The sequence below is a fragment of the Alosa sapidissima genome, chromosome 12 (assembly GCF_018492685.1).
Source record: "Alosa sapidissima isolate fAloSap1 chromosome 12, fAloSap1.pri, whole genome shotgun sequence".
NCBI lineage: Eukaryota > Metazoa > Chordata > Actinopteri > Clupeiformes > Clupeidae > Alosa > Alosa sapidissima.
This window is the reverse complement of record NC_055968.1, coordinates 4,197,501-4,210,092: the sequence shown is the minus strand read 5'-3', so window position 1 is coordinate 4,210,092 and position 12,592 is coordinate 4,197,501. Positions and strand designations below refer to the sequence as shown.

Below are 12,592 nucleotides of genomic sequence, written 5' to 3'. Positions count from 1 at the left end.
CTCTTTAACTGATAAAATACAACCACACAGTGGAATGTAGATATTGCTGGTGTTTTAATAAAGAGTACAAGAGCGTCTACAAAAACAGGAAAGACACAGGTCAACTTGGATGGAGACTCCTGCAATAACCAGATATCAGACCAAAAGCATTTTACTTCCTTTCAAACAATTACTGTAGGGAAAGCAAAAGTATGGAATTCACAGAAATGCGTAGGAACAGCCTGCAATCTAAATTGGTCAAACGTTGTTAACTCCTGCTCTCAGGCCATGCGTGTAAAAAAAAAAAAGCTTGCTCTGCTGGAATGAGGTACATTTCATTTTCATCCCTGCCGTCAGTGGATCCAATCCACCAGATCCAACCCAACCCAAAGTAGCTTAGACACTTTAGCTAAATGGACTTAACGCTGTGCAAATATCCCACTGATCAATTTGGACAACTGATAACATACCAAGACGGCCTTTCTCAACCTGCTCACTGCCTGTCCTGACGAGCGAACTGCATGACTGAGAACTGCTATAGGTAAGCTAAACTATTCATCTTATTTTACAGCAAGGATGGGTAATACAGTCATGCTCTCAGGATTTTCTTGAATGGTACCTTAACTATATAGCAACGACCAACGTACAAGAATATATTGTGCTCTTTATAAAACAAAACGAGGAAATAAAAATATCTAAAAACAGAAACCAGTGCACGAGAGACAAAAATGATTTCTCTATCTGGTCATATGAAAAGCAAACTCGCCATACATAAAGGGCGAGTTTGTAAAGACGCACTGTATTAAGTGCCAAGGTGCGGTGCAAGCGAGGAAGAAGAGTCTGGGGACAGAAGGAGGGACAACAGAGAGAGGAACAGAACGTGGAAATAAAACTCTGATACAGAGAGCAGTGGAGAGGGGGGGGGGGCGCAATCAGCAGAGTCCTGCCCCCTCACTTGTGTGCCTCCACTCTCCGGTAGAACAGTAGATAAGGCGTGGACGTGCTGCAGGTCTCGGGCGAGCAGGCGCGGAGGAAGTCCTCCTCTTCATACAGACGCACCTCAGAGTCGTCAAACAGCAGCCACTTCCCCTCGTAGTCCAGGAGGTTCTGCAGGGCGAGCTCGTCCCCCCTCCGACCCTGCTCCCCCTCGGCCAAGCTGGCGTCCTTCTCTTTCTTCAGTCCTCCGCTGAGGGGCTGCAGGCCGGAGGGGAAGCCGCTCTTGTCTGTGTTGGCCGGCTGCTGTTTGGTGCTGCTACCCAGGTCGTAGGTGGCCAGGCTCCTCTGGCCCCCCAGCAGCCCCACCCCCTCTAGGGCCTTCTTGCCCCCGGCTTTGGCTCCGCTCCCCGCAGTGGCAGCAGGGGCCGAGCTTGCCCCCCGCCCGCTCAGGCTGAATGACACCTCTCCGTCATCATACTCCTGCGCCGCCGTCTCCTCTTTCTTCAGCGGCTGCTGCTCCTTCACCTCCTCCTCCTCCTGCTGCTGCTTGGCCTCCTTCTCCTCCTCCTCCTCGGCGCACTCCTCCCTGTGGCTGACGTTGTGGAGGTCGGACATGCGGATGTAGGTGGTGTAGTGGCCGCTGCTGATGGTGACGCCGCTGTGCATGACCACGGCGAAGAGCTGGTAGTGCTGGCCCCGGGGGGCTGTGCCCGTGCTCCACTCCTCCAGGGACAGCTGCAGCGGCGTCTGCAGAGGGGTGTTCACCTTCGACAGGCCCGCATACGGGTCCATCCTGCCGCACAGAGCAGGAAACACACCAAGTTCATCATCAACACTGCCACAGATTCACACACTTGCACTTCCACAAGCACTGAAATCATTTGTTTCACATTTATTTTAGTTCTTATTTGAACAGAATTAGTCATACTTTTGGCAATTAACTCCTATCCCACCCTCTGTTCCCATGTAATAGAGTTAGACTTACTCAGATGAGTTGGCAGAAAAGCACTTGAGATGGATGGTTATGACCTCGGGGGTTTTGTCGAATAACAGGCTCCTCTCAGCCTCAGTGTAATGGTGGCAGGTCTCACAGAAGTACTTGTCCTCGCCCACGATCCGTTCCACAGAGGCAAACTGAGAGATGGCCCACTTCAGCGTCTTCAGCTCAGGCTTGGGCTCCGGAGAGACTGAGAGGGGAACAATCAGAGAGGAGAGTTACAGCCACTCCAGTTTACATCTGGGCCTATTAATGGCATAACACATTGTTACCTGAAGTGATTGTAAGTTGTTAGGCAAAATCAAGTAGTCCAAGAAAGAAAAATACTACATGGAAAATATGGCTGATATCCCTGGTGTTCTATGACTTTGCCCTACACATTTTCAAATCCCATGACTTTTTAAAATCACTTTTAAAAATGGATACCCTATTACTAATAAGTGTAAGCTGATGTGGAAACGCACACTAAGGAGCCGACACTTCAGACTTCAGACACAAGTCCAAGACAATCATCAGCACTTACTCTCTGAGCTGGTTTCCCTGGGGGCCGGTTCGTCCTCCTGGACAGGGACGCTGATGTCCTGGAAGTCCTCCCGGCGTTCGGTGAAACACTCACACTCCAGACAGCGTGTTCTCAGCACCAGCTGACCCTGGAACAGGCGCTTCAGCACATCAAAGCCTTGCACCTCTACTTAGGACAGAGAGAGGAAATAAGGTTCAAACATCACATGAGCTCACCACAGACCAAACATGATACAGAGCATTGCTTCAGCTTGTTAATAGGGCACCACTGACAAAGTTAGACACACTGAGGAGTATTAGAGACTAATATTTCTAAAAGTACACAATTACTAATACCGATACAATATGCTCCTTTAAATATAGGCATTTTAAACTGCTGTAAGACAACTTAAAAGCCTACCTTCACTCTGGGGCTTGCATTTGTTCTCAGACTGGGTCTTTGTCTGTTCCGATATGGGTGTGGTATTGTCTGGTATGTCTTGGCATGCACTGGTGCCCTCTTTCCCATGATCCTCTCTGCTCTCAGCACGGCTGCCCCCGTGTGTACTCAGGCGACCCATGCTCCGGAACTTAGAGAAGATGCTGGGCTGTTTCCCCGATGACGTTTTCAGCCAGCTAAGACGTGGACGTTTCTTTCTCTTGCCCGTCTCTTTGGACGAGCTCTCGCTCTTTCCCTCCTCCGCATCATTCCCTCCTTCCTTCTCCTTCTCTGTCTCCCCTTCTTCCTGGGTCCCCTTGACTGGATGCTCGCTGACGCCCTCTGTAGTGATGTCACCGGAGGACTTCCTCTTAGAGCGAGTGAGAGGGTGGCTGGCTGGCTCCACTTCCTCCTCTTGCTCCTTAGCGTTCTGGCCCTTAGTCTGGGATTTGGGCTTCTTCTTGGCATTCCCAGCTTCCGTGTCACTTTTCCTCTTCCCACTCAGCTGGCCCTCTGCTCCCACTTCCTCCTCTGAGGATCGCTGCTCCGCCGAATGCTCATCCTCCTTCTCCCCCGGCTCAGACTGCTGCTGCTCCTTGCAGATGGTCTCACAAGCCTCCTGTATGTATCCCAGGATGCACTGCAACACCTCCTGCGCGTCATGCTGCAGGTAGCCCTCATACATGGGGTTCAGTTGCCTGTGGAAAGACCCAACGATGACAAGAATTAGCAAGCCGTGCTGCAGTATAGTACAGTGCATTTACCAACTTCTGGAGAAGGCTGTCAGATCTTTGGGCTTGTGAAGTCATGTCAATAATTAAGGGCAAGAGCGGTTAAATGAGTGATGAAGAAATGCTCGAACTGCGTATCCAGATTCCGCCTACCTTGTTGGATTTATTTGAAAAACATGCCACTTTGAAAGACATCCATCACTTTGACAGATTATCAGATTTTTCTGTCGTTATTAAAAAAAAAAAAAAAGTGTCAATGATAGAAAATATTTGGTTAAAGTGACCTCTGATTGAATCATGTGTTTACTGACACAAAATGCATGTTTCCCCAGCTGGGGCAAGAAATCATCCCGCTCTAATCCTACTGTCTGAACCTAGGTATCATTACACCCTTCAGATGCACCAGCAATGACAGATGTACACTAAAAAACAATGAAGCAATGATGCAGTTGAAACAATGGTGCAGTCAATAGTGCAGTGAGCAATCATTTCCACCTACTGTTGCTAAGACGTATAAGGTAAACATGACAATACTGTATCTGTCATTTGTAGAACCTTCCTAGAGTGGAGGAGTGTTCTCTACAACAACATATTTATTTTATTGCATCATTTTTGACAAAGGCATCTTCATTCCTCCCCACCTCCTAACCCGCCACTGTAGTACCTGAGTGAGTTCAACAGCTTGCGAGGCGGAGTGGCGAGCTCTCCCTCGCTGTACTTGTCGGGACTGAGAAGGAAGTTAGACTGCAGCTGCTCTACTGAAGTGATGAGGGTGTAGAAACTTCCCAGCAGTTCCACCTGAGCTGGGGCCTGCTCCTCCACTTCAGTTCCATCCTGCTGAAACACACAGACACACATAAGGGGATCAATGACAGTAAATTCATTATCAGGTAGACCGTTTCCATTTTGCCGATGTCTTAATTAAACACTGGTACTTATTTTGAAGGCTGTTTTGTCTTTGTGTTTATAATCATGATCCGGGTGATCTGTCGCCACTGCCGCAGAAAACAATTGCAGTTGTAATTATAGGTAACCCTTAAAGGTGTACCGTCACACCGGTGTGATGGGAATGTTAGAAAATGAACATTCTAAAGAGTAGGCTACATCTCTGTATTTCAGCAATGTCAACATTTCAGGCATCAATAAAGGTGATGATGAAACGTTAGCCTGTCACAGGAACGTTATTCCGCTAAAATCGCCCTGATTTGGTGCATTGATCTGTATCGATAACGTTATGAGAGAACCTGCTTGTAGCCTAGGGTAGCCTAACTTTTTTTCTCTGTTCAAAACTCGGTTTACACAAAGACGATAGACTTTCTTAGAAGCTGTGAAATTTGGCCAGAGAGGAACATGTCTTCCCTCTGAAAGTTGACACAAAATCAAACAATATTTGATCATTTAACTTGAACTGAACAGCGACAGGTTTTGGTAGGCAGTACTCAGCAGACGTTAAAACGGTAGCCTACATAGCCAGCGTCAGTCAGCATCATGTAACATTAATGTCGTTAAAGTCATGAATCCTGTAACATATTATAACATCTAACAGCAATGACTCATTTGAAGACAATCTGCATGGATATATAACCACCCAGAAAAACTCAGAATGTGAATGATAAAGTTCATTAATTGTATGAAACTTTTTTACTAGTTCATTGCAGCATCGGTTATATCAGGCTGTTATGATAGCTCAGCCTTTAAATATGCTGTTATTTTAGTCATGTGGACTTGATTAAACGGGTAAAGATAATTCATAAACTGCTTATTTCTTACATGACTGAAGCAGTAGCCTAGGTTCAACAGTGGTGTTTGAGGTTGCTGTGTTAAGTTCAGCTCAAAAATCAGTTTATTTTGACATACGGGAGTTAGCCTAACTGAGCTGTAGGCTATAGCACATATTCTGTTTTCATTTATTTTGTGATTATATAATCAAATGACACTCATGATAACTTGAAATAGAAGGACAGAAGATAGGTGATTGATGTCCACAAGCACGAATTTCACGAGACAAATTAGAACAAACTGTTCCGGTAAAAATAATCTTGCCATGTTTAAAATGCTGCACTTTTTCCCTTCATAGCCCATCTCTGGCAATTCATTTTTGGATGACTGTAGATAGTTGTATTTTAGCCTACGTCTTCGTAGACAGTAGGCTACACCATTAGGCCATCTTGAGAATAAAAGACTTCACAGCTGCTAACGATCATCCTCCACAACCACGAGGATAGGTAGGCTAAACGGTCGTTCGTCGCCTTTTTTGCTTCTTATTGTAAAACCAACTGTTAGGGCCTACACAAGTGGTCGGCATCCCAGTCAATATTTGATATTAAAATTTCAATTTTGAAGCTATTTGTAACTATGTGTAGCCTATGCAACCCGACTGTTGTAGGCTTGCCTACCACTCTCTGCAGTGCCTTGCCTACCATTCTTGCCTACCACTCTAGTTGTAAACAAACGGTCACATGACATTATGACATAGGTGCAAAACCTTAATAAGGCTCTGGGTTCATTGAATTCAACATAGAATTTTAGAACCTTGAATTATTGCGGTACGGAATCGTATGTTAGAATGTTCAAAAACCCACACCTTTAGGGATTAATGAAAAAATTAACTACTTTTAAAGAGTTAATTGTAGCAATAAATAAAAGAAGGTAGTAAATTATACTAATAGCAACTATACCAATAATACTAATGAATCAATTTTCAATTGTAAATATACAGGTAAGTGGTCATGAGTTAAACCATCCTTGTTCAAAAGTTGCAGAAAAGTCTGCAATGAAATAACTGCCATCAACAAAGCCATCTCAAACTAACTTCTGACTAACCTCATTCTTCATAGCCTCCTTTTGTTTATCCCTGCACTTGGACAGCTTGTACAGTTTCCTGATGGCTTCTTTAAATCCGGGGCAATAGTACAAGACCTATAAGTGGAAGGAATGACAAAGTCAGAAAATTTCTCACAATGCCTAAATTGGCTACATTGTCACACTAGGCTCAAGTGTCAGTTTGTGCCACTCCAAAATGTATCAATTGGTCATGTGTGGGGCTACAGTTTAAAATACTTTTTACATTTTTATATTACACCCAGGTGCAGCATATATGTATTACATAATCAGTAGATAGTCATTGCAATAGTCAACACACCTGCAGGATGCTGTTCAAATAACAGGTATTTCCAAGATTATTCAATCCAACAAATGGCACCAAGTTCTCTCTCCTTTCACAGGTGAGAGGAGATGTGGGACAGGGACCTGGCACCACCTGGTCACAGCTGATAGGAAGAATGTACGTTTTAGAAAAGTTGAAAAAAGTTGATTTGTCCATATCAATTTACAGTGGTTCAATGGCGAGCTTCCACAACATGAACATGATTTGTTCAATATTCACAGCATAATTAATTTCTGCATGAAGGAACTGCATTGGACCTGACCCAATTACAATTACACGCCCATATGTCAGACTCTAAAGAGAAAAAAATGAAGTTACCAAGCAGGTTCTTCTGCTTCCAGAGGCTGTGTATTCTGCTCTTCTGCATGAGTCTCAGAGAAATCGAGCGCCCGCTTGGTCTCTTTCTTCTGGAAGAACTTCAGGGAGAGTTTGCTCTTCTTGATGGGGCTACCTAGCGCCGCCACCACACCATCTGCCTGAAGTCCGGGCATTGTGCTATGGAGGCAGAGCTGATCCACACTTCACACGTCAATTCCCTGTCACTACACAAAAATGAAATATATGCGTTTATAATAGCTCACCCTCAATTCCAACATGTGTCACGTTAAAATGTAATATTAAAGCTTAACGGTAACCTTACCATGAATGAAATGAACCAACTAGTACGTTAGCCATTCAAAAGTCAAGATTTGACTGAGATGATGTTTATGATGTTAAATGCCCAAATTCGACAACAAATTAATTCGCAAATAATTACAAATGATAGCGTTTCTAAGATGGTTAATGTTAACGTTAAGGTTTAGTGACAGTTCATTGGACTACCAACGTTAACTTCGCTAGCTAGCATAACAGCTGCCTACGTGATCTTAGTCTGTTTGCTTGCTTGCTAACTGTCACATATCAACGTTACATGTTAAGACATATTTTGAACAATTCATAAAATGAGTAACGTAAACGGATACCTATATATTCTACCTATATAACTTTTGTTATACCGTTACGTAATTGGCATAAATGTAAACAGCATTTTCGTTTGAACTGAGTGGAATATGTACGTCAACAAATCAAACTTTACCGATACCTGGCGGTTCGTTCAACGCTAGCTTGGCTAGCTAGCTTGCTAGCCCACAACACGCGCTAGGCAACTATGCTAAGGCCCGCTGTTCTTCTTAGTTATGCGCTCCAGGGTTTCAACCAGCTCATGATTATGAAAGCAAATAAAAGGCAAAAACACCCTTCAAAATATGCACCAATGTTAATTAAGACATAAGCAAAATGGAAACCATCTGCATGGCAATTAACTATCAACAGTGTGAATTAACGTTAGCCACACAGCCAACAACAGTGGGGAGGAGTGTGCGAACACGCCGGTTCATTTTTCGGTAACTAGTTCAACATTACATAAGACAATACTGCGCACTCATAAAAACCTCGCTATTAACTTAGATATCTACTTACCGATTAAATGGTGACAAACAGTATAGCTGTTAACATCCTTCAAGATTTTACTGCAGCAAAACAAATATTCATCTGTTACATTGGTAAACAATTTGACAACCGACGGCCGTTCTGGGTAAAACTTGGCGCTTTTTCCGAGGGAAAAATCAGAGAGGAAGAATGTCTGTAATAATGCCTGCAGCGGGTCATTTTTTCAGTACGATTTTTTACAAAAAATATAATTCATATATCACATAAATTACCATGCGACATTATAATAGTATAACCTGTCACGTTTTTAACTTATATTTACATTCACCCGTTCACTTTCAGGCAAACTATGGGCAGCTCTTCGGGTTTCTGCATGCGACATATGTAAGGTAGACATGTTGGTAAGGGAAAATGAAGAATTAAATTAGTATAATAACCCCGCGGTGATAGTTCTTAATTACATACGTAAATAAATAATTTAATGTACGTTACAAAATACATTTCTGACCTCTAACCAGCTGCCCTTTCTCCATTTTAAACTCAACTAAAGCATCAAGGCGTCGTGAAAACGTTCCTGATAGGCTACTGTGATTAGACAGCCTAAAACAAATTTGTGAAGGAAATGCCATACGATGTACCTATATAATTGGGCTCAAACTAAAAAAGTCTGGCTTGACTGTAGGCTACACATCTTCAGGGGCTTCTCAACGTCTTGCTCTTCTGGCATTATCTATGTTGCTCTTCAACAACTGTGATTACCCTCTTTCACCAGCAGATGGCTGTTCTCACTTGAATTCAACTGTAATCGCATATAATTTAATGCACATTTCAGTGTATTTACCTGACCTCTTACATATGAATTAGTGGCCGTCCAGGTTGAAGCTTCTGCTGTCAGTGATGGACATACCCTATTGTTAGCACTAAATTAGCTTACAGCAAACGACGATACTTTCTTTGATGTCTCCACATGGGCTACAGTTCTCCATTTTTTCTTAACACGGTCCTTGTAGGTTGATTTTTATATCGGCCTATGAAGAAACGGTGATAAACTGTAGTATAATTGTAACCCATCAGGCCTGTGGGCTGATATGTTGTAGATTATGCTGAATAACTTGGTTGACCATCAGCTGGTTCGGAAGATGTTACCATTAAGGGTCGGTTTATTTAGCATTTGGTTGCGTCATTTTACCTGAACACTTTTGAGGAAAACCGCAGATAGCGCACAGTTTATGCGATCTTTGGCCTTATGATACTTTTTTTTTAAAGGTGAGTTATGGAATGGAATTATCAGTCTTTGAGGGCTGCGTTGTGCTTGTGCATTAGTGGACTGGAATCATAAAGTACGTGCACAATTTACAGCCATGATAGTGTTTAAAACGACTTCACCCTAGTGTAGCCTATTTTGTCACAGAAATTTTAGGTGCTCAGAAAAGATTTTTCTTGTGTCTGTGTCTGACTGCACGTGCGCTAAGTCGCTAAGGGATGCCATTGAGCTGATAATAAAGAATAGACATTTATCACCAGGCCATGCTATGCTTGTTTTGCCTTGCACTGTATGACTCTAAAAAAAAACCTGTAGTAGGATTGTCTACGGAAGAGCAATTCTGGCGTAGCGTGGAGGGAAATAGACTAGGCTACCGCACTGCAAAAATGACAGGCACGTCCTGAAAGCACGACTCCTTCCATGCTGTTTTTCTAATCACTCTGAGCCATGAATTTCAGCTGGAGCCTACCTAATAGGACTAGTCCTAGGGATGTGCCCACTGCCCAGCTAAACCATGCCAATGCCATTATGCATGATGCTAAAGCTAAATTGTAATATTATGTATCTTGCCCCCTCCCCCACTCATTCAAACTGCATGCAATCTCTCTCCATTTGCCTTCCTGTAATTTGTGGTCATGTCTTGATCATTCAGCAGGAGGAAAGGATTGCTGGACCATCTGAGAGAGAGCTCTAAGCTGTGAGGGATCTGACCCCCAAGCCTCCATTGGACAGGCTCAGAGGGAAGGGGGTGTGTCTAGGCACTGCCGCGCTGCGCTCTGCCATCCCCTCCACGCTTCTCTCAACAACAACTGTGCGCTGCTGTAGCTCCTCTTCCAGATGCTGCCGCAGCAGCTGAGAGGCAGAGAGAGGAGGAGGACCCGCCTGAGCCGCTCTGAGCTGGATTTCTGCGAGGTGCGTCCGGGCGCTGCGGTAGACGGCCAGGGAAAATAGGGGCCCCACAGCGGTGAAGGTAAGAGATGTGAGATAATGCATTCCTCTCATCTCCCTTTCCTCTGTCCTGACATTCAGCCCTTATCGCAGCGATTTCCAGCTCGGCTCTTCTGCGCTCTGTCTGGACCTTTCATTGCCTCTCTTTTCCACCTGATTCCTTTGCTGTCTTATGATCTCTCTTTTCCTTTCTTTTCATCTCTCCTCTCCTCTCCTCTCAGCCACTGTCCTGTCTTCTCATCTCTGCTCCTTATTGTTTCCTCTGTGTGGCTCATTCTTTCACTCCTCTCCTCTCTCCTCATGATGTCTTATTCCTTCAATGAGTGTGGAATTCCCTCAGGGGGGATTTATCTCTGTTTCCCTTTTAAACCTTGCAGCATTTTATAGGTGTTACAGGATAGTGTGACACACACACACACACACACACACACACACACACAAACACACTCTCACACACCCATAGACACGTACACACACACACACACACACCCACACCCACACACACACATACACACACACACTGTTCAAGCACAGAGCACTCTTTCGGGGCGAAAGCCTCCACGGTGCAGTATGTCTTTTTCAGCTGAGTCTGGGTCTGTGAATGCCCCTTGCTCTATATTTCATCGTTTGTCTCGGTTTGCTGCTGCCTTGTTTCTCTTTTGATCCCCCGCCGCGCAGTCTGATGTTTACCAGCTGCCTCTTTACTGCCAGAGAGAGCCGTTGCGCTCACGCCGTCGCTATTACCCCCGCTCGTTAGCGCAGCGCCAGGCTGCTCTCTGCTGCAGGCTGTCCGCACGGCTGCACACACATTCCGCCTGCGCCGAGCCTGAATCGCCGAGCGTGTGCCATGGCACTCAGGCGTTCTCCAGAGCGTGGTGCTCCCAGAGAGAGAGTGTGTGCACTGCTACATTAGGTTCACACGCCTGTAACGCCCGAGGCAAGAGGCCAGGGAAAAGGACTGTTTTCCTGCAGGGATGATGCATGCTTGTTTTTAGGGCACTGATGCAGGGTCAGTGGGCTGGACTCGAGATTAGCTGCCTGTAGGTTATGTATCCTGAATGCTTTGATAAAAGTGCAGTTGTCCCAAATCAGTTGAAGAACACAGGTGTTAAATGGGCTTGATGAGGTGGAGCACTGGTGTCTTAACAGTCAGGCTTGGCTCTGGTGTTAAACACTGTAAACTGCTCATGCTGAAGATCCTATGTGATCACCTGACCCAGGGTTACATTCCGGTGCGCTGTGGGTTGCCCCATAGGTGGATGGGGGTGGGGGGGGGGGGGGTTGCGAGGGGGCAGTAGTGTGCAGTGGACCGGCTGGACCGACAACCCAGCGGGCGCCACCCAGGAGCTGTGAGCAGTCCACTGAGCATGATGGTTAATTTCACAGGGCAGCCTCTCTCTCTCTTTCTTTCTTTCTTTCTTTCTTTCTCTCTCTCTCTCTCTTTCTTTCTTTCTTTCTCTACCCAGAGTGCAGTCCCTCAACCTAAACATACCAGACATTTTTGCTGCGTGTCTAGAGAAACGCTTTACGCGCTTCTGCTCCCGGTGAGCCTGCGACCATAACGCACCACAAGGAACAACAGCTCTTTCACTCTACCCTTCCTGCTCTCTGTTCCCTTTGCTCCTCTCTCTTCTTCTTCTTCTCCTCCTCTGTCTCCCACCCCTCCCTTTACCTCGACCACTCTCCTCTCCTCTCCTCTCCTCTCCTCTCCTCTCCTCTCCCCTCTGCTCATCTCCTGATGTTTTGTTTTCCTATTTGCTTGCCTATTCTTTTTTTTCTTTCTCATTCTTGAGGTTTACAAATAAAAGCCTCATGTTTGGTTTGTGTTTGTTTTAATACCCTTATTATAGCTGGGAAGGTGATTATAGAAGGTTCCAGATGGCTTCAACCCAGACTGTGCTACTACCCCTGATAGAAAGCACATAAAGTCCCAGAACACGTAGATTTTAAGTGCCCCAAAGATGCATTTCTGTGTTATTCTTTTAAAATGTGATGGTACTGCAAAAAGAATATATCTCTTCAAAACTTGTTTGTCATTAGTGTTGCCAACTTGGCAAGTTAAGGGACCCTCAAGCCCCTAGGCAACTGAGCTCAAAGCCTTTCATCCTGTGTGAACTCGTAAACGAGGCACATATTTGCATATTTGTATATGTGCATTATTTGTGTGTGTGTGTGTGTGTGTGTGTGTGTGTGGGGGGGGGGG

The 12,592-nt window shown here is 45.0% G+C and overlaps 2 protein-coding genes across 11 annotated transcripts in view; one reads left to right on the top strand and one right to left on the bottom strand.

The window, feature by feature from the left end:
* Positions 1 to 35: 35 nt before the first annotated feature.
* On the bottom strand, positions 36 to 8,366 carry usp1 (ubiquitin specific peptidase 1). 6 transcript variants are annotated; one of them, XM_042058024.1, is made up of 9 exons: positions 8,208 to 8,366; positions 7,068 to 7,291; positions 6,726 to 6,852; positions 6,407 to 6,502; positions 4,248 to 4,420; positions 2,835 to 3,550; positions 2,436 to 2,603; positions 1,901 to 2,102; positions 36 to 1,708 (listed from the first exon to the last, which is right to left on the bottom strand). In XM_042058024.1, the coding sequence occupies exons 2-9, from the start codon at positions 7,238 to 7,240 to the stop codon at positions 931 to 933; spliced, it is 2,433 nt and encodes an 810-aa protein (XP_041913958.1). In that variant the 5' UTR covers positions 7,241 to 7,291; positions 8,208 to 8,366; the 3' UTR covers positions 36 to 930. The 6 variants fall into 6 exon arrangements, with proteins under 6 accessions (XP_041913958.1, XP_041913961.1, XP_041913963.1 ...); XM_042058027.1 differs by having other exon boundaries at positions 2,436 to 2,600; XM_042058029.1 differs by having other exon boundaries at positions 4,248 to 4,417.
* A 399-nt stretch (positions 8,367 to 8,765) lies between these two features.
* The window catches only part of kank4 (KN motif and ankyrin repeat domains 4), a 49,544-nt gene continuing 45,717 nt past the window's right edge, over positions 8,766 to 12,592 (top strand). Inside the window, exons 1-2 of one of the 5 annotated variants that reach the window (XM_042056795.1) lie at positions 8,766 to 9,443; positions 10,094 to 10,411. The gene's annotated coding sequence lies outside the window, so the exon portion shown is untranslated. The remainder of the gene's footprint in view (positions 9,444 to 10,093; positions 10,412 to 12,592) is intronic. The other 4 variants (XM_042056788.1, XM_042056787.1, XM_042056794.1 and 1 more) reach the window with 4 other exon arrangements.

Excerpts from the sequence above, each read along its gene's own strand:
- usp1 (XM_042058024.1), bottom strand. The coding sequence starts at position 7,240 with ATGCCCGGACTTCAGGCAGATGGTGTGGTGGCGGCGCTAGGTAGCCCC. Across the intron at positions 6,853-7,067 it reads GAAGCAGAAGAACCTGCTTG|CTGTGACCAGGTGGTGCCAG; the intron begins GTAACTTCATTT and ends TCTTCCTATCAG. Across the intron at positions 4,421-6,406 it reads AGGAGGCTATGAAGAATGAG|CAGGATGGAACTGAAGTGGA; the intron begins GTTAGTCAGAAG and ends TGTGTGTTTCAG.